The 18,882-nt window shown below is 47.9% G+C and overlaps 1 protein-coding gene across 1 annotated transcript in view; it reads left to right on the forward strand.

The window, feature by feature from the left end:
• GRM1 (glutamate metabotropic receptor 1) overlaps positions 1-18,882 on the forward strand; it is a 214,618-nt gene extending 195,736 nt beyond the window's left edge. The window contains exon 7 of the mRNA XM_077143401.1: positions 18,451-18,882. Within this exon, the coding sequence (XP_076999516.1) occupies positions 18,451-18,511 (61 nt within the window). The 3' untranslated portion in view covers positions 18,512-18,882. The remainder of the gene's footprint in view (positions 1-18,450) is intronic.

Genomic DNA, 18,882 nt, shown 5'->3' on the forward strand with positions numbered 1-18,882 from the left:
CTTGCCTCACTTGGGTTGTTACAGTTTTTTGTTGACTTTAATCAGAGGACATGGTGGTACTAAGAGATTCCTAACGAGAGCTCCTGTATTCCATGAAAACCCTTCTTTACCTCCATTGTGTCATTGCAGTCCTATTTCCCCTTGATAGTCAGGACCAATCATCCCAGCCAGTAAAGTAATAGCTTTCTTTGCCTGTTGATTCAGGGTCATGAGTAGCCTTAAGTGGCCAGGAGGCAGTCTTAACTTCCAGTTCAATGGAATCATTGTTGTTTCTCGTAGAAGGGGTACTCCTCCTTTTGGAATTAATATAGGTAGACAAGCAGAGATTAAAATTACAGGGACAGGAAGCAAACATTTTCCTGGTGGATCATTAGGGGTAATGGTGAGTGGTGCCATTCCCATTTCCACCTCTTGGTCCCTGGACATGTGAATCTTGGCTATGGGGAGAAAAGCATGATAGAATGGACACGGATTCAAAGCATAAGCAGCCCCTGGAGAACATTGTCCCAGCCCTGCAAGGTATTGCCACTTAGTTGGCACCACAATTGACTCTCCAAAAGGCCATTTCAATGTTCTATCAATCCAGCTGCTTGATGGAGAACATGGTAAACCAGAGAATTCCATGAGCGTGTGCCCATTCCCACATTTTATTTGCAAAGTGTGCTCCTTAATCAGAAGCAATGTTGTGCAGAATACCGTGATGTTGGATAAGGCATTCCGTAAGCCCACATATGGTAGTGCTGGCAGAAGCACTGTGTGCAGGGAATGCAAGCCCATATCCAGAGTATGTGTGTGTCTATTCCTGTTAGAACAAATGGCTGTCTTTCCATGATGGCAGTGGTCCCATGTAATCAACCTGCCACTAGGTAGCAGGTTGATCACCTCGGGAAATGGTGTATAACAGGGACTGAGTGTGGGTCTCTACATCTGGAAGATTGGACACTCAGTAGTGGCTGTAGCCTGGTCAGACTTGGTGAATAGAAGTCCATGTTGCTGAGCTCATACATAATCTCCATTCATAGCATCATGCCCACTTTGTCATGAACCTAATGGGCAATGGCAAGAGTAGCTGAGGAAAGAGGATGACTTGTATCTACAGGTTGGGTCATCTTATCCACTTGATTATTAAAGCCTTTCTCTGCTGAAACCACACTCTGGTGAGTATTCACATGGGACACAAATATCTTCATGTTTTTTTGCCCACTTAGAAAGTTCTATCCACATACCTCTGCTCCAGACCCCTTTGTCACCAGTTTTCCACTCGTGCTCCTTCCAAGTCCATGATCATCCAGCCAAACCATTAGGAACAGCCCATGAGTCAGTATTCAGATGCATCTGTGGTCAGTGCTCCTTCCAAGGAAAATGAACAACCAGGTGCACTGCTTGAAGTACTGCCCGCTTGGGGGATTTCCCCTCACCACTGTCATTTAGGGGCAGTCTAGACAGGGGTGGCAGTGCTGCAGCTGTCCACTTTTGGATGGTACCTGCATGTCATGAGAACCATCTGTAAACTGGCCCAAGTTTTCTCTTCCTTATTCAAGTGACTTGTAAGGAACTCCTCAAGAGGCCATAGCTGTGGACTGGAAAAGAGAAAGTAATGTGAAAGAAGTGGGAGGCCATGGGCATTTGGGCCACTTCTACATGTAATTTGCTTGTGCCTTCAAGACCTGCTTGTGCTCTAGCTCATACATACCATTTCCATTTTATGATGGGATACTGTCATGCATACCCAACTTTATGTTTGGTGGGTCAGACAACATCCAGCTCATTATAGGCAACTCAGGTCTCATGGTCGTTTGGTGGCCAATGATTAACCATTCAGTTTCTATGAAGGCCTGGGAACAAGCCAAGAGTTCTTTCTCAAAAAGAGAGTAATTATCTGTAGAGGATGGCAAGCCTTTACTCCAAAACCCTGAGGACCTGCTTTGTGATTCTTCTATAGGGGCTTGCCAAAGGCTTCAGACAGCATCTCTGTTTCCCACTGACACTTCCAAGACCTTTGGATCTGCTGAATAATATGGTCCAATTGGCAAAGTAGCTTGTACAGCAGCCTGGACCTGTCACAAAGTTTCCTGTTGTCCAGTCCGCACTCAAAACTAGCAGCTTTTCTGATCACATGGTAAATAGACTGGAGTAGCATACCAAATGAGAAATATGCTGTCTTGAAAATCCAGAGTCCAACTAAGCATTGTGCCACTCTTTTGGTTGTAGGAGGGGTCAGATGCAAAAGCTTAACTTCCCCTTAGAAGGGATAGCTCAACATGCTCCCCACATCAATGGACAACTTGAAATATCAGTGAGGTGAAAGGACCCTATATTTTCTTCCTCTTTTTTTTTTAGGAGCCGGTATTTTTTATGGATTTACCCTCCTGTGCTTTGACACATAAATGTCTTACCAATAAGTTTAGAGCAGTTCCTGCTTCTTGCTTACTGGGTCAGATCAACATGATAACACCAATATAATTTACCAGTGTGATGTCTTGGGGGAAGGAAAAATGATTGAGTTACCTGCAGACAAGATTATGACATAGGGCTGGAGGGTTGATATATCCTTGAAGTAGTACAGTGAAGGTATATTGCTGGCCTTACCAGGTGAATCCAAACTGTTTCTGGTGGTCCTTTCTAAAATCTATTGAGTAAAAAGCATTTGCCAGATCAATATCTGCATACTACGTACCAGGAGATATGTTAATTTGCTTAAGCAATGCTACCACATCTGGAAAAGCACTGCAATTGGAGTCACCACCTTGTTAAGTTTATGATAATCTACTGTCATCTTCCAAGACCCATCTGTATTCCGCAAAAGCCGAATAGGAGAGTGAATGAGGATGTGGTGGAATCACCACCCCTGCATCCTTCAAGTCCTTAAGAGTGACTCTAATCTCTGAAATCCTTCCAGAAATCTGGTACTGCTCTTGATTTACTATTTTTCTAGGTAAAATTAGTTCTAATGGCTTCCACATGGCCTTTCCTACCTTAATAGCCCTTACTCCATGAGTCAGATAATCAGTGTGGAGATTCTGCCAGTTGCTCAGTATGTCTATTCTGATTATGCTTCAAGAAGTGGGGGAATGACCACAGAGTGGGCCTGGGGACACACTGGACCCACTGTGAGATGGACCTGAGCTAAGATGCCATCAGTAACCTCACTTCATAAGCTCCTGGTCTGATTGGTGGACCATAGTGATGTTTTTGGTCTTCTGGAATTAATATCACTTCTCAATTTGTGTCTAATAATCCCCCAAATGTTTGATCATTCCTTTTCCCCAGTGTACAGTCACCCTGGTGAAAGACCATAAGTCTCTTTGAGGAAGGCTGGGAGGAAGCTTAACACATTTTTGGCAGTATAATAGCATCCTCCCCCCAAGGAGACCTGGCCTTCCCCTCATTCAGGAATCTCTGTATCTGTAAACTGCCTCAGTCTGGGAATTGATTAAGGGGCTATGACTGCTTTTATGATTTAAGTTAGATTTCTGTATACTTGACCCAGAATTCTTGTGGTTATCCAGCTCAAACAAGAATTTAGTAGACTGCCCATCTATTTTACTTCATAGGTCTCTGCAATCAGATTACTTTGACTGTTCCTTTGAGTCTGCTGTCCATTATCATGGCCACACCCACCTTGTCTTTGGCAATTAAGTGCCATGTGGCTTCTTCCAACTCAGGATCTGATCATTCCCATTGTGTTAAAGGATTACAGCTCAATGACAGCAGTCCCCACATTAGTATCTGGCCTACAGAGAAGAGCAACTACAGAGCTCTTCAGGAACAATGGAGCTAGCCTCACAAATGTATTCCTCAAAATCCTGGTAAGAGATACATCCTCTGGACATTCCTGGGGTGTGTGAGCAGGTCTTCCATGATAAATCCACTCTAGCATTCCAATCTCTCTAAGCCATTGATCCCCTCAGCTACATTATACCAGGGCAGTTCTGGGTTTCAGCCTCAGGTAATGTCAGCCACTTTTTGATCCATGTTTCAGTCAACCGTCCAACCAAACTGTTAACACCCTTTCAGACCTCTTGAGCGATAACATTGAATCCAGAACCTCAGCTTAGTGGGCCCATATCAGTAAAATCAGCTTGATCCAACTTTATTTTCCTTCCACCATTATCCCTTAATATCCATTCTCATACATAGTCCACTGATTGGAAAACTCAGGCAGTCCTTTTGGAGTATAATGTACCTCCCCAGGGGTCACCCTTTGTATCTCACCTTTCAGGGCCTGTTGGGACTTTAGTCTAGTTATAGGTCTGGAAGAAAGAGGGCAGTGGGGGTGGCTCATAAAAAGAATTAGAAGTGTCTTTTAAGCCAGTTACTTCAGGGCATTCTGTTGTAGTTTCATCTGGTAAAATATGAGTAATCTTTCCAGACAGGTGAGTGAGGACTGTTTCCTAAAGGGAGGTGATTACAGGTTTAGCAGGCACTGAAGGGGTAATTTTTCCAGGTGGAGAGTAGATGGCAGACTCTATAGGGCAGCCTGGAGGTCAGGTGGCTCTTTCTTTAAGGAAGTCTGGGTGTTGTTGGATAGCTGTCTCCTCAGGGCAGGCTGGAGATTGGGTGGCTGTTTACTCAGGGCAGGCTGGAGGTGTGACCACTGTTTCCTAAGGGCAGAACATTACAGTTTTATCTAGCAAAGACTCAGCAGAATCCAGGGTTCCAGTGTCCCCACTGCCATCATTGTCTATCCATATGTCCCCATCCCAAATTTAAGGGTCCCCTTCTTTTCCAATCAATGCCCTTACTTCAACAGCAAGCACACTGCAAGTTGAGAATTTAATTTACATTATTAATCTGCTACTCACACAATGAGACTCTGGGTCTGGTTTCCAGAGATCTTAAGTCTGTGGCCACAGGAAATAATATTTTCTTTCAGGGCACACTTAGAAACTTTTACATCTTTCATATGGCACTAGAGTTGCAAGTTTGAAGCCTTTAGGTCATCTCTTTCTTTATATCTATATCCAGTGTACCTAGTAATGACCAGTCAACATCATTATGCCTCTTAACTCTGCAAAAATCTATTAAGGTGTCAAAAACACTGTCACCCAGAGCTTTGGCTCATATAAGAGAGAATAATCAAATGGTGATATTTTGCATATCTCTATTGCCAATTCACATTGTGGACTTTCAGTACCAATTTGATATTGGAAATAGAGTCATTAGTGCCTTTGAATCTAACCAGAGTAGAGAAACAATAACAAGACCTTATTTTTAAGATTCTGTTTCTTAAGAACCATTCCTGGTACTGGTTCCAAAGCTCTATTAGTCAGGGTTCTCTAGGGAAATAGAACCAACAGGAGATATCTGTAACTTGCACAGGATTTTATAAAAATGTCTCATCAACTGTGTGGTACATGAGTCCAGACTCCACAGGGTGTTTTGCAACTCAAATGAATGTTTTCAGTGAAGCCTCCAGAGGGGCTGGCTGGAGTGGAGATGGAAGTTCTCCCTTCTCACTGCTTAAGTCACCACTTCTTTTCAAACGCCTTCAACTGATTGAATTAAATGTATCTCATTAATATCTCAGGAGCCACACCCCTCGGTCACTTGAAGATGCAATCAACTGACTGATGATTTAATTCCCTGTAATGTCCTTGCTATAATGGTTAGGCCAGTGCTTGCCTGACCAGATAACTGGACTCCATCATCTGGCCAAGTTGACACATAAACCTCGCCATCACAATAGCATCCATGGTGAGAAAGATTCAAGACAGGCCCTGATTGTACCTATCCTGCAATATCGGAAGGGAGACACTCAGAAATCTAATTGTTGTCCTGGCCCTCTAGGGCCAGCAGGACATCTCCAGTGTCCAGAAGGATCTTGCAGAAGGATTTCTTAGTAAAAGGAGCCTTCGAAGTTAACCACAAAGTGTATTTCTGAACAGGAGAAACTGTGTTTCAGTTTGCTAAAGCTGCCAGAATGCAATATACCAAAAAACAGGTTGGCTTTTCCAATGGGGATTTATTAGCTTTTAAGTTTTCAATTCTAAGGCTGTGAAAATTCCTACTCGAGGCATCTACAGGATGATACTGGAACTCTAAAGGCAGGTTGCTGGCATCCCAGACACGTCTGTCACATGGGAAGGCACGTGGCCGGCATCTGCTGGTCCTTTGCTCTTGGGTTTTATTGCTTTCAGGTTTTGGTTCCAGAATCTTTCTCTTTGAGCTTTGGTGGGGTCTCTCCTAGCTTCTCCAAGGTTTTACTCTACGAGCTTCTCTTAATTTCATCTGTTTTAAGGGACTCTAGTAAAAGGATTAAGACCCACCTTGGGGCACTCCTCAATTGAAATAACCTAATCAAAAGGTTCCATGCATAACAGGTCTGCACCCACGGGAGTGGATTAAAAGAACATGGTTTTTCTGGAGTACACAATAGCTTCAAACAAGCGTACTGTGCTGCAGTGAAACCATTTTGTACATAGAGAATGATGTAAGTGGTGATTCAGAGCGGGGTTGACACAGTCTGGTCAAATGGATCTGAGGTGAATGAAGCTAGGGAGAGAGGGTTGGTGATGTAAATGTAGAAGAGGACAGAGTGTAGATACCCTGTGCTCTCAGAAGTTTGGGTGTTTTTCTTTAAACCATAGCTGTACTTGAGATTCTTGTGGAGTTCCATGTCTACCGATAAGCTTGTAGGGGAGAGACTGACTACAGAAGACAGGTTAATAGAGTTCTTCAGCAACCCAAAGGAGAGAATGAGATTGAGGAGCTTGACCTGGGGCCAGTTCAACATGGGATGTGTCTGAGACTTTTCTCCTGAGCTTGATTCCTTAGAACTGGACATCATGAAAGGTGAAGGTAGGCACAAAGTGTGAAATATGGCTCTCATGATACAGCCAGCATCAGAAGAGATAGGAAATCCAGGAGCTGGCTTGGGGGAAGATGCTGCGTGCTGGGTTTCAGATTTAAGGATTAAAAGCACCTACAGGCATCCAAATGGAGACATCCATGGGTACCTAGAAATTGATGCCTGGAGTAGGGGAGACATCTAAGGATTTGAAGCTCAGAGATAATGTTTGAGGTGTCAAGAGTGATTATGATGTGAGAAAAGAAGAAAACAGAGGCAGACACTAGGGAGCATGTGTCCTTCAGCTATCAGAAAGTGTAGAGAGACCTGGAGGCAGGAACTAAAGGTGGCCAAGCAGAAGAGGGGCAGCCCAGTGTGGGGAGGGTGGTGACCTGGGGCAGGCAGATCTTGGGGTGCTGAGAAGGACAGAGACTCTGGTCAGCCTGGAGCTGTCAGTAGGATGGCCCGGCTGGACTTACATTGCAATAAGTTGAGGGGTCTGGTTTAAAGGGGTTTCGTTCACGTGGTGTTGAAGGAGGTTGGTGAAGGGGGACGGTTGGTATTTTAGAGGAGAAATTTAAGCTTGTTTGTAAGTCAACAGAGAAAGGAAAATTAAAACTATGTAAGAGTGGTCAGTCGCCCAGTTCATGGTGGGGGCCTGACCTGGAGGTCTGACTCATCCTGTTGGAAGCCAAGCCCATGGACAGCTGTACAATCACGGGCAGCTACAAGGAGCTCAGTGTTTGTGGTTGGCATGGTTTTCACTCACCTGTGGGTGAATTTGCTGAAAATGCAGGCTGCAAACTTACAATTGTATCAGGCTTCTGGACTTAGAGATGTTGCTTGCAAGAATGCTTGAGGAAAAGCCTAGGAACATGGCTAGCCTTTCTGGAGCTATGAGTGGAGCTGGGGACTCTCAGCCCAGGAGTGGGGGGCATCGGCAGGAGAGAGGGCAGCCAGACTGAGAGTCCTGGGCTTGGGGTGAAGCCTGATGCCCCTGAGAGACCAAGGGAAACACTCTACTCCTGGAGAGAGGCAGCTCTTTCTTAGTGAAAGTAAACCAGAAGATCACCCCTGGGCAATGCCACCTGGGAGAGGGATGCTGTTCTAGTTTGCTAGCTGCTGGGATGCAATGTACCAGAAATGAAATGGCTTTTAAAAAGGGGAATTTAATAAGTTGCTAGTTTACAGTTCTAAGGCTGAGAAAATGTCCCAATTAAAGCAAGTCTGTAGAAATGTCCAGTATAAGGCATCAGGGGAAAGGTACCTTGGGTTCAAGAAGGCTGATGGCATTTAACGTTTCTCTCTCAGCTGGAAGGGCACATGATGAGAGCATGGTGGTGTCTGCTGGCTTTCTCGTGGCTCCACCGAAGGGACTCTCTCCAAAATGTTTCCTCCTTTAAAGGATTAATGGGTGGAGTCACAACTCCATGGAATCTATCTGATCATAAGTTACCACCCAATGGGTGCGTCACATCTCCATGGGGACAATCAAAATGCTCCAGCCAGCAGCATTGAATGAGGATTAAAGGACATGGCTTTTCTGGGGCACATAATAGTTTCAAACCAGTACAGACGCCAAAGGGCAGGGCAGGGTGAGAGCCCCTAGGATGGCTGATGGGAAAAGCCACATGTCCAAGGGGTGGAGGGGTGGGCACACAGGGGCCTGACAGGACTCGGGGGGGGGGGGGGGCGGGCAGGAACAGGGGTCTGACAGGGGTGGCAAATGCAGTTACTTTGTGACCTTTTTTTTCCTTTTGTAAATAACAGACTTTTTGCAGATAACAGAAATAACTACTTTAATGCCCAAGCTTTACATTTCTGGTTCTGAACTAAGCCCACAGGGCACGGGTGCTATCACTGCTGCGGAAAGAGCCTGACCCCTCACCCTGGGTCCCACTTGATGGTCTCTGCGGTTCAGATGAGCGTGTGCCCGGCACGCACTCGAGTACTCAGATTAGATTTTCTCCTCGTGTTTCACCTCGGGTCCTATCTACCCTGAACTCAGAAGCATGCTCAGCACCCGGCCCTCTGAGGTGGGTATTTGAAGAGACTGTACCTCGTCCGCTGTGAAAGAGGCAGAAATGGACTGAATCATTTTCTGGCTGCAGGCTTTCATTTTTGTCACTAACAGCCATGTGTGTGCATCCACTCAATAACCACCTCACTGGTTCAGTGAGTAAAGAGAATTAGGCTGGAGCCTGTGCTCAGTGAGGTCACGGTTTCCCGGAGTCACACACACACACATAAAGCTGGGAGACTGGGAGACAGGAAACATGTTAACGATGAACAATGGCAGGTAAGCTCAGATTTCTAGTGAGTCTGGGCTCGACTCTGCAAGCTGCAAAGACCTTTGGCGAGTCGCTTCCCTCCTGTGTGTCTCTGTCCTTAGAAGGGCAGGACAGTGGAGCTGCCTTTGTAGAACTGGCAGGAAATAAATGGGAGCCGTTCCATAAAGCACATAATGCAGGCATCGGCTGGGAAATCCCAGTGACTGGTAGCCAGGGAGGCACAGCTCTGCCCCTACAGGAAGGGGTGGAGCCCACGCTGCCCCGCAGTCTGCAGTGCACCTCCAGCAGGGGCAGGGGGCAGGCCCAGGCTGGTGCCGCTGTGCAGCCATCTGTGAAGGGGCAGGGGAGGGGGTCAGGAGGCACCTGGAGGGACGTGGAAGGGCGAGGAAGGGCGAGGAGGGGCGAGGAAGGGCACATATTAAGTGCCTTCTCAGCCTTTCTGTCATGCATTTTAATTCTACACGTATTCTTCACTCTCTTTCACGTTTCTGTTTTGCTTTGCACAGTCAGGCGTCCTTCCATGTTCCCGCGTTTTCCCCCTGTGCTGTGGCCCCGTTGGGACAGGCTGACATGTGTGTGATGGTAGTTCTGGAAGTCTTGCTCATCCTGTCCCAACAGTGCAGCTCCCTGGGACGTTGACTCGTGGGCACATTCTTACCCACAATTTTGACTCCCTAGAACTATGAGACTGTCAGAAGCTCCACTCTGAGCTTCCACCACTCTCAGCTGAGCTCTGCAGCCTGTGCTTGGTGCATTCTAAAACTTGCCCATTTTTCTAGGAAACCAAGTGCTTCTCTCCAGAATCTGGCTCCTGGGAAGCCTCTGAACTCAAGCTTTTGTTCTACGGCCTGTGGATTTACTAGTTTTTCTTGCTTCTCTGCCTGATTCTCCACCTTTAGCCTAGCCCAGGAGTCCCCAGTTGTCCCGGGGCAAGCCTGCCTCAAGATGTTCAGTTTACCTCTCAGAGTTCCCTTCTTTCTACTTGTCGGTGCCTTGTTGTCACAGCTTCCCAGTGACTTCAAATGGATTTTTTTTTTTTGCATGGACAGGCACTGGGAATCGAACCTGGGTCTCCGGCATGGCAGGCGAGAACTCTGCCACTGAGCCACTGTGGCCGCCCCAAATGGATTTTCGAGCACCTGGTCTGTTACTTCTAGTCACTCGCAATGCAGCGGGAGCACGGGTCTGCCTCACATATTACATCTGAGTGGAAGCAGACGTCCTCATGCCACTTTTAAATATTTCTAATTGCCCTTTCTCCAGAGGCTGTGACTTGACTAAGATGTCTTCTAGGGCTTGTAATATTATGAGAAAAGTTTTATGATATTCTATCTACTTCCTTTTCAGGTTTGATGGGTGATAACAAGAGGGTATGGCTGCCTCTGCTTAAAGAGAAATAATAGTATTACATGATCCTTAATGGCACTATATATCTGATACTGAGGTCAGCACTCTAATCAAGAGTTAGAGAAAACTTGCACGCTTCTGGGCTGACGTGAACTAAGTGCCTTTAAGTTATCATTACAGCTTCCATCTTAAGCCTCCTGCCTAAGTAATGATTTTTTTCAGTGAGGTGAAGGTTTTAGCACTTGGTAAGTTGTTTTCAACATCTTTTTCTTTCCCACTCTGTGATAAATCAGAGCAAAGTAATAAAAAGTCTCACTTTGGCACCTAAAGTCTATCTGGAACCATAGCAAATTTTTTTTCTCTTTTGTGTAATTTGAGTTGGCTTTTTTCCTAATTTGGGGCTTTTATTCTCTCAATAGCAAAGATACCTATATGTGAGAATAAATTCATGAAATATATGTACAATAAACCACAATTTTTTTATAATATAAAAGCTAAATATATGTTACTATAGAATTCTGAAATAAGAAAGATTTCAATACTGATCAACTTAAATATTAGGATGGATTGCCAAATTCAGTAATTTCCATTTGCCATGTTTCCTTAGTAGCTCCTCATGTATTTTAACACTTATATACACATACATATACATGTATAATGGCATTTTAATTTAATTTTATTTTTTCAGCATAAGAAAATATATTTATACTTCCCATCTAATATCTTAGTTGATTGGATTAAGACAAACAGAAGAAGGAAATGTACTCATGAATTGTATTTTATGATAAATTATTTTTGTAAAAACAGTTATTGCTTATTTTTCATTTTAAAAATATAATAAATATTCACTGTGGACAATTTGGAAAATATAGAAAGCACAAGAAGACTAAGAAAAATTACCTACAGGTCTGATAATGTACAGAGAAAATCTCTTTCTGTGTTTTGATATGTATCCTAGTCTTCTCTCACACACACACACACACAAGCACACATTCAGGCACACGCAGATGCCACACACATACATACACATGCACACACACAAAGATGAGTGCACACAAGCACGCACACACCATGCATGCCCAGCGGAATGCACACATGCATGTGCACACATCCACGTGAATGTACGCATGCATGCACCAAAAGCACGCACACATGAGCACATACACACGCACATAAGGACATTCGTACTTTGATGCATACCCTCATCTTTACGTGCCCACAGTTTTTTTACTCCTTAATTTAAATTTTATGATATTCAATACTGAATATTAAGATCAATTTAGGAACTAGTAATAAAGTGATAAATGCTTTAGAGATTCTTGGAATTTGCCTGAGAGGGAGACTCTCAGATTGTTTCTGGCTCTCTTCTCTATTGCAACTGCGCTTCCAGCCCCAGCTCACTCAGCGGGTAAGATTACAGGGTGACTGCCAGCAGTCTGAAAGGATGCTTAGGTTCAGAGAACATCGGAACAAAGAAAAGGAGGGAGGAAAAAACATTGAGATACCATGTTACAAACATCAGTTTGGCGACAATGAAGAGGTCTAGTCACTCTTCAATGGAGTGGAATAGATTGCCGTGAAGCAGCCTCCCAACAGTGGTAACTGGAAACACTATGAAAGGGAAGAAGGGTTTGCGGGAACAGTGCGGCTGGTTGGGTGACAGCAGACCACGTGCGGCCGCTGCTCCCCGGGACGCCTCCGGCTCAGGGCCGGGCATCTAGACAGAGGGTCAGCGGAAGTGTGGAGAAAGCTGGAGGGATCGAGTGAGGGACTTGAGAGGTGCCACACACGTCCACTTCTCCCTCAGGATCTGAAGTTGAGTGTCAAGCGGATGAGGAGATCAGCTGAAACCTCTGAAACGGTGAATTTTCATGATAGAGACAGGCCTGCCCCGTGGAGAGGCCCAGAGAACTCACCCGGTTCTCCATGGACAGCGCAAGAGGAAGAGGTGAACTGACACGGCTCCTCCCTGGACCTTCTGCTGGCCCCGGGTGCAGCCAGAGCTGAGGCTTGGGCTTGCCCAGGCAGCGAGCAGCTGCTGGGGAGCCGGAGGCCAGCAGAGCTGTCCGCCATCCCGCGGGCCTGGCCAGAGAGGACTGGAGACTCCAAGGACTGCGAACACCTGGCCACGGCTCACCCTCGAGGGGTCTGCCTCGTTCTGAAGCTCTGTATACCGGGAAGTAAACATCGAAACTGAAGAGCTCTGCGAAGCAGGACAGAATTCCCCAGCCTTACTGCACAGAAGCCACAGCCCCAGGGGTGGCACGATCCAGCATTCACAGCCAGGCGCTCGGCTACAAGCCCCAAAGGGACATGCCTGGGAGCAGGGGATGGAGGTAGACCTGTTAGAAATGACCTTGAACTCAGCTCAGTCCCTGATGGGGTTGCAAGGTGAGTCTCCGTCTACCGACCAGAGGGAATGGCAGAGGGATTCTGGCAGAGGTGATGCCAGCTGGAGACTCAGCCGTGTTCTATTTGACAGGTACATAATGATATAAAATGGATTAGGCAGGAGAAGAGATGGAACCATACGACAAAAGCCAAGGGGAAATTAGAGACTAGAAACAAAGCCACAGGTGGTACACTGCTCATTCTTGAAGGATTTTAGAAAGCCAGTTCATTGTTCTGAAAGTCGGCAAATAAAGGAAAAGAATCACGTATTTGGCCCTCATTTTCTGTTCGAACTCGACCTCAGAGGAACCAGCATCTCCTTTAGAAAACAGAGCGAGTTGGCACCTGCGGAAGGAGACTGGGATGAGACTGTCACCACTCAGAGTCTCCTAATAGGATACTGGCCATCGGTGGCTGTTAAGGAGTCAGCGGGGAGCCTCTGCGTGGTCTGCGTGGGGCTGAGACCGCGACCACCTGCTCCCCCGGGGGTGTGGCGAGCGCCTGCCCACCCCTCTCGCCTGCGCTCAGCCCTGAGGCTGTCCGGGCTTCGGGCCTGTTGAGACCCAGGAGACACAGGTGAGCGAAGAACAGGCTGAACTACCCCTGCCTCTGTCAGCAAAGTCCGCGGTCTGGGGAATAAGCGATGGTTCTTCGGCCAACAGACAGCAAGACGGAAGCAGGAAGGAACATCTCCTGGTTAAAAAAGACATGAGCAACTCAGCAACAGAGTGTAATGTGCAGATCTTGTTTGGATCCTGATTAGAGATAGATCAGGAAAGTTAAATTATAGACGGGGTAATCAGAGAATTCAAAAACTACCAGATAGTTGGTTATATTAAAGAATTACTATGAATGATTTTTAGGTGTTAGAATGGGATTATGCTTTTCTCCCCTTTTATTAAAAAACGAGTAGCTATTTTTAGATATGTACTGAATTGTTTATGGATGGACTGATCTGATATTGTCTTTACTTTAAAATAAGCCAGCGTGTGCAAGGGGAAGGTGTCTGAAACCAGACTGGCATGTAGCTTGATTATTGTTGAAGCTGGATGCCAGGGAAGTGAGGGTTGGGATACAAGTTTCTCCATCTCTATAAATTTTTTAAATTTCTTGTAAAGCTGGGCATTGGAAATAAGAATACGGACTCTCACACGCTTGTGAACGGCGAAACCACTTTGGGAGCAACTGAACAAGCTCTTAGAGGGATGACGTGGGCACCGTGGCCCACCAGCTCTGCTTCTCCTGCACGGCATGGCAAGGCTCCACGTGGGGGCCGGGGCACGGCCACGAATGCTTACCGCAGATTTGCTTCAGAAAGCAAAATGTAAGAAATCACCTAGTGGCTATCAATAGGAGGATGGGTATTAGTTTAAACGTGTAACATTTATTCAATTTAGTTTAAGTGAATGAACAAGAGCTCATGTGTCAACAGATCACTGTGAAAAAAGGGCAGACGGATGGCAGAGCTGAGGCTACATGCCATGTAAATGACATGCAATGATATGCGAATGTATTGTTTATTAACAGATATGAATGTACATGTTGCGAAAGTAGTCACACATGCCAGGTGATGAGACAAACTGAATCTTTTCCTGAGAAGAGTGAGGAAATGGGTGTTGAGAATAATACACAGAGGACTTCATAAATATCTTTAATGTTTTCAAAATTAAAGTTTCTTAATAAAGCAAACTGTTAATATTTGACAAATATACAGTGATAATTAAATTGAGCTTTAATTATTACCATTACTCTATTAGCTCAGAAATGTTCATAAATGAGAATTTAAAGATACAGCAACATTTTACACCTCTATGGAAAGACCGACTGTGTGTTCATAATGTACCAGGTGAGATGCACATGTGTTAAAAGAAACAGCGGAAGGAATCACCCTGTACAGGCAGCCAGCACACACAAAGCCCTGCCCGCCACTCTAATGAACGGATGGTGAAAAATAAGTATTAACATCCAGATAATGGAAAAAATGGATGATGTATTTGACTTTGAAAAGCAATCAGAGTTACAGATTACCCAATTTTCTAAAACAAGTGGTTGTTGAGTGGTTGCTGTCAATCTTTGAGGACCTTGGGCAGCTGCCTCCTCATGGCCAAGGTGAGCTTCATACAACCTTAGGACTGGCTACCTGGAATCCCACAGAGCATTTCATCTCTGCTGAAATAGCTCCCCTTCCATGCCTGTGACCGACACACACTTCAGGCCAGACAGCTCAGCACTCTGTGCTTCTGGCTGTCACTTGCCCCGACACATCTTCCAACGTCACTCATGTCACCTGCAAAAGCAGTGTCTGGGAGAAGAAAAACAAAATTCAGTTTACTTTTCTACCAGAAGTTACTGAAATGCTTGATTAAGGAAAGTGGCTAATCTGTATGGTGTGGAGAAATCTGTATGGAGAAAAGTTTAAGACACAATGAATTAGTCTAATCTAAATACACACTGAGACTTGGAATATCCGGGACTTCTGCGCCTTTGATTTCCATCCTTCAAAGGAAGGGTGAGGTGCCACTTTCTGGTTGAAGCATTCTCACATCTACTAGTTCAGCAATCCCTCTGCACACGTGGACACAAAACACTGAGTCTGAAAGAGGCACTCACACAGGGTCGCCCCATGAGAAGGCCGCGTCTCCTGACCCTGTCCACTGATCTTATTTCCAACCCTGGACTGAGTAAAACCTGGCCTTACCTTGTCAAGGTCATGTCACAGTAATTCCTGGTGTAGAAATGGATGTATGGGTGACCAGACACCATTAGAATAGCACCTTAAAACAAAGTCAAGTGGAGCTAAGTACACCTAAAGAAAGCTCATCCCTTATACAAAGGATGAGGTGGACAATGGAAATGGTTGGGAAAAGCTATGTACCATCCAGGAGCCTGGCGTTGCAGCAAGCATTGAATCTTGTAAGAAAAGCCTTCCACTTTTCAGAAGAAATTGAAGAGAAATCTGGATAACTGTACATCTGCGGCTTCATTAAGTGCACTGTTTCTGACACATTTGGGGGCATCCTCTGTGAACCCCATAGACTGCATTTTCCCTCCAAGCTTCCACCCTGGTGTGCCCAGTTGTTGGTTGAATTGTGGTTTTACAATTGCTGAAATACCCTGAATTCAAGCTCCTTCTCTCAGTTCTGATGCAGCTTGTAAAAGGGCCGCCCTGGCCTCAGCTCCCTCAAGGCTGGCTGTCACCCACCTTACATCTGGGTCTTTCACATCTCATCCCAGCACAAAGTCAGGGCCAGGGACCTAAACAGAGGTCCTGAAGAAGATGCTGCCATATTTTCAACCATCTCGATGAAGACTCAATAAGTGAGCCTTCGGGAGTGCTCGCCAGTCCTGCGCAGAGCTGGACCTGCAAAGTGGCCTCCCTGGGCGCTGTCCACAAGCTCCGGGGGTACTCCCAAGGTGGGGTGGCAGCAGGTCCAAGGCCTGGAGACCCAGTGACACTGGGCCGGGCCCCACCCCACCCCTACACGCCTGCACCCAGGTGAGCTCAGCCGGCTGCAGGCCACTCACCCTTGTTCTCAACTCCACGTGCCCAGCAGACAGGGCCAGCTACGCCCCAGTGCCAGAGGGAAGGGGCCCCGTGTTCAAAAAGCAGGGGACGCATGTCCTTAGAGGTAAAAAGCATTTCCCTTCCCTCCTCCTACTTTCTCAAGACCTGCCAAGTGGGCTCCTGGTTATGATTAAAGGTCCCGCTCCCAGGTGCGTGGAGCCCGTGGGACGAGCGCAGGCTGTCTAGGCACGGGGAGCGCCACTCTGCCCCTGGGCGCCACGGTGACTATGGCTGCGGGGCGTCTCCCCTCCCCACCCTCCGTCCCATGCTCCCCGTGCCCAGCGGGACACGCAAGCCCCGGGTCAGGTGTAGGTGTGCGGGTTCCCACGCGGGGCCCCGACCCTGAGCGCCTGGCTCCTCTCCGCAGGGGCTGGGCCGGGGCAGGAGCAGGGGCCAGGGCGGAAGGGCGGCGGCCGAGGCTCCGCGCCGCAGTCATCACTGGGCACCGCAAATTTAAAGAGCACGATGTCCGTGTCAGTCTGTCGCTGCAGGAAAGCCCGAGCACAGAGCCCGCTGCAGGTTTCCCTGGCCCAGGCCGGGCTCCCGGGTGGGCAGAGCTGCCCCACAGGCTGGCCCAGCATTCAGGAGGCTGCGGGCAGCGGGCTGGCCTGCCAAGTGCTGTGCTGGACAGGGCTCCAGGAGGCAGCTTGCTCATTCTTTTCCCCCTGAAAGGGCCTTTCCTGGTGAGAAAATGGCACCTTCCACCCCGCCTCTCCTTGCAAACACTTTCTCACTGTTCCGAAGGCCTCGGTGAGATCAGGGCCCAGGGAGAATGTCAGGGACGTGGCGCTTTGTAGCGGCCAATGGCAAACACAGGCGTTTTGTCTAATTTTCTTAAAGGGATGGATTATTGCAGAAAAGACGAACTCACCTGAAGGAATCTCCCAGTCCTGTCTGAGGGCGGCGGATTTCATATAGTTCAAGCAGTAAACACATTTTTAACTGGCCTATTGAAAAGCCGGGACTTGGTGGGAGCACAGTGACTGACGGGTCTCTTTTCTCTCTGTCACCTTTGGCTGTGCCGCAGGGAATTGCACCCGGGTGCCTGCTGCTCTTGTTCCTAATTGCAAACTCATCTGGTCTGCCCAGCCCCGCCTGCCCTCGGCCCCAAGCCTGAAACCCCGGGGCCTGGCCGTGGCTTCTCCGGCCTCCCGCTCCCCACCTCCACTCCGCTGTCTTGGTGGGAAAAGGAGGTGGACGGTCCTTCGACGTGCCTGGCGCATCGTGGCTCTCCACTGGCTCACACCCGCCACTGCCACCCAGCCTTTGAGGTCCAGGCCAGGTGCTGACTCAGGGAGCATCCCCGAGGCACTGGGGAGTCCTGGAGGAAGATTCCCCTAGCAGGGCAAGTCTCCCAACTCGGCCTGCTGTCTGCCCCAGCTGCAGCCCCAGCCGCCCCAGCCCAGTTCCTGGCCCTGGGGCTTCCCCCGATGGCAGGAGTCCTCAGCGCGACGCCTCCAGCCCCCGCCTTCGGAGGGGCTCAGGATGCACCGTTACCCCAACAAGACAGCAGGGTCACCTTCCCAGGGCACCGGTCAACCATGCCGGGTCTGGCCAGCCGCAGAGGGCAGGGGCCGGTGTGAGCAGGGGACTGAGCCTGGCCCAGAAGCCGTTCTCCTTGGTGACTGCTTTCTCCAGTCCCTGTGGCAGGCTCTTGGCCTCCCCCTCTGTCCACCCTGGGACACATTTTGTCTGGGAAGGCCAAGAGATAGGTGGGACTTTGTACAACGTGTCTGCAGCCTTAGTGATGGCCTCATAGTGTAGGAGGTGAGCACTGTGGCAGAAGTCACAGCGTAAGATCGAATCGGGGAGCTGCCCCTCAGAGGGGGCTCGGCCGTGGCGGCCTGAGGGGAGGTGGGGTCCATGCTCCTGGGCCGGACACACACAGCAGACAGAGCCTCGGCTCCTCGGAGAAGGCTGGCCCGCAGGGTACAGGGGTGATGGTGAGGTCCTGGGCACTGCAAGACGATCTGGCCACGGTGGTGCCGCCACCTGCCCTGGGCTGTGTCCCCGCACGCAGGTGTGACCGCTCGCTCACTGGGTGTCTCTTTCTTTTCAATCCCCAGGAAGAGGCAGCCCGAATTCTCGCCTACCAGCCAGTCTCCGGCGGCCCATGTGCAGCTGTGAAACCCCCCCACTGCAGTGAATGTGTAAGAAACGCTGCATGGACAACTCTGGTTGCCTTTGCTTTCTCTCTCCTGGGCTGCCCCACGTCCTGACACGGAATCGGATGTGGCGCATGTCATCCAGGGTGGGGACACGCTGTCGTGCCCCATGGGCACAGCTGCCCAAATCTGACCATCCGTCGTTCTTAAAAGGACACTGTCAAGTGGGTAGCTTAGTCTTGTCGCTTTTTGTGTTGAAGCAACACTTTCTCCGGCTCAGGAGATTCACTTTTGTTTGTGACTCCCACTCACAAGCTTGAAAGTGAATTTCTCCCCTTTACAAATTTGTCAGCTTCTCCTTGGCTAATAGAGCTTTCTTATCTTTTCTTTTCA

This window comes from Tamandua tetradactyla, chromosome 25, assembly GCF_023851605.1.
Source record: "Tamandua tetradactyla isolate mTamTet1 chromosome 25, mTamTet1.pri, whole genome shotgun sequence".
NCBI lineage: Eukaryota > Metazoa > Chordata > Mammalia > Pilosa > Myrmecophagidae > Tamandua > Tamandua tetradactyla.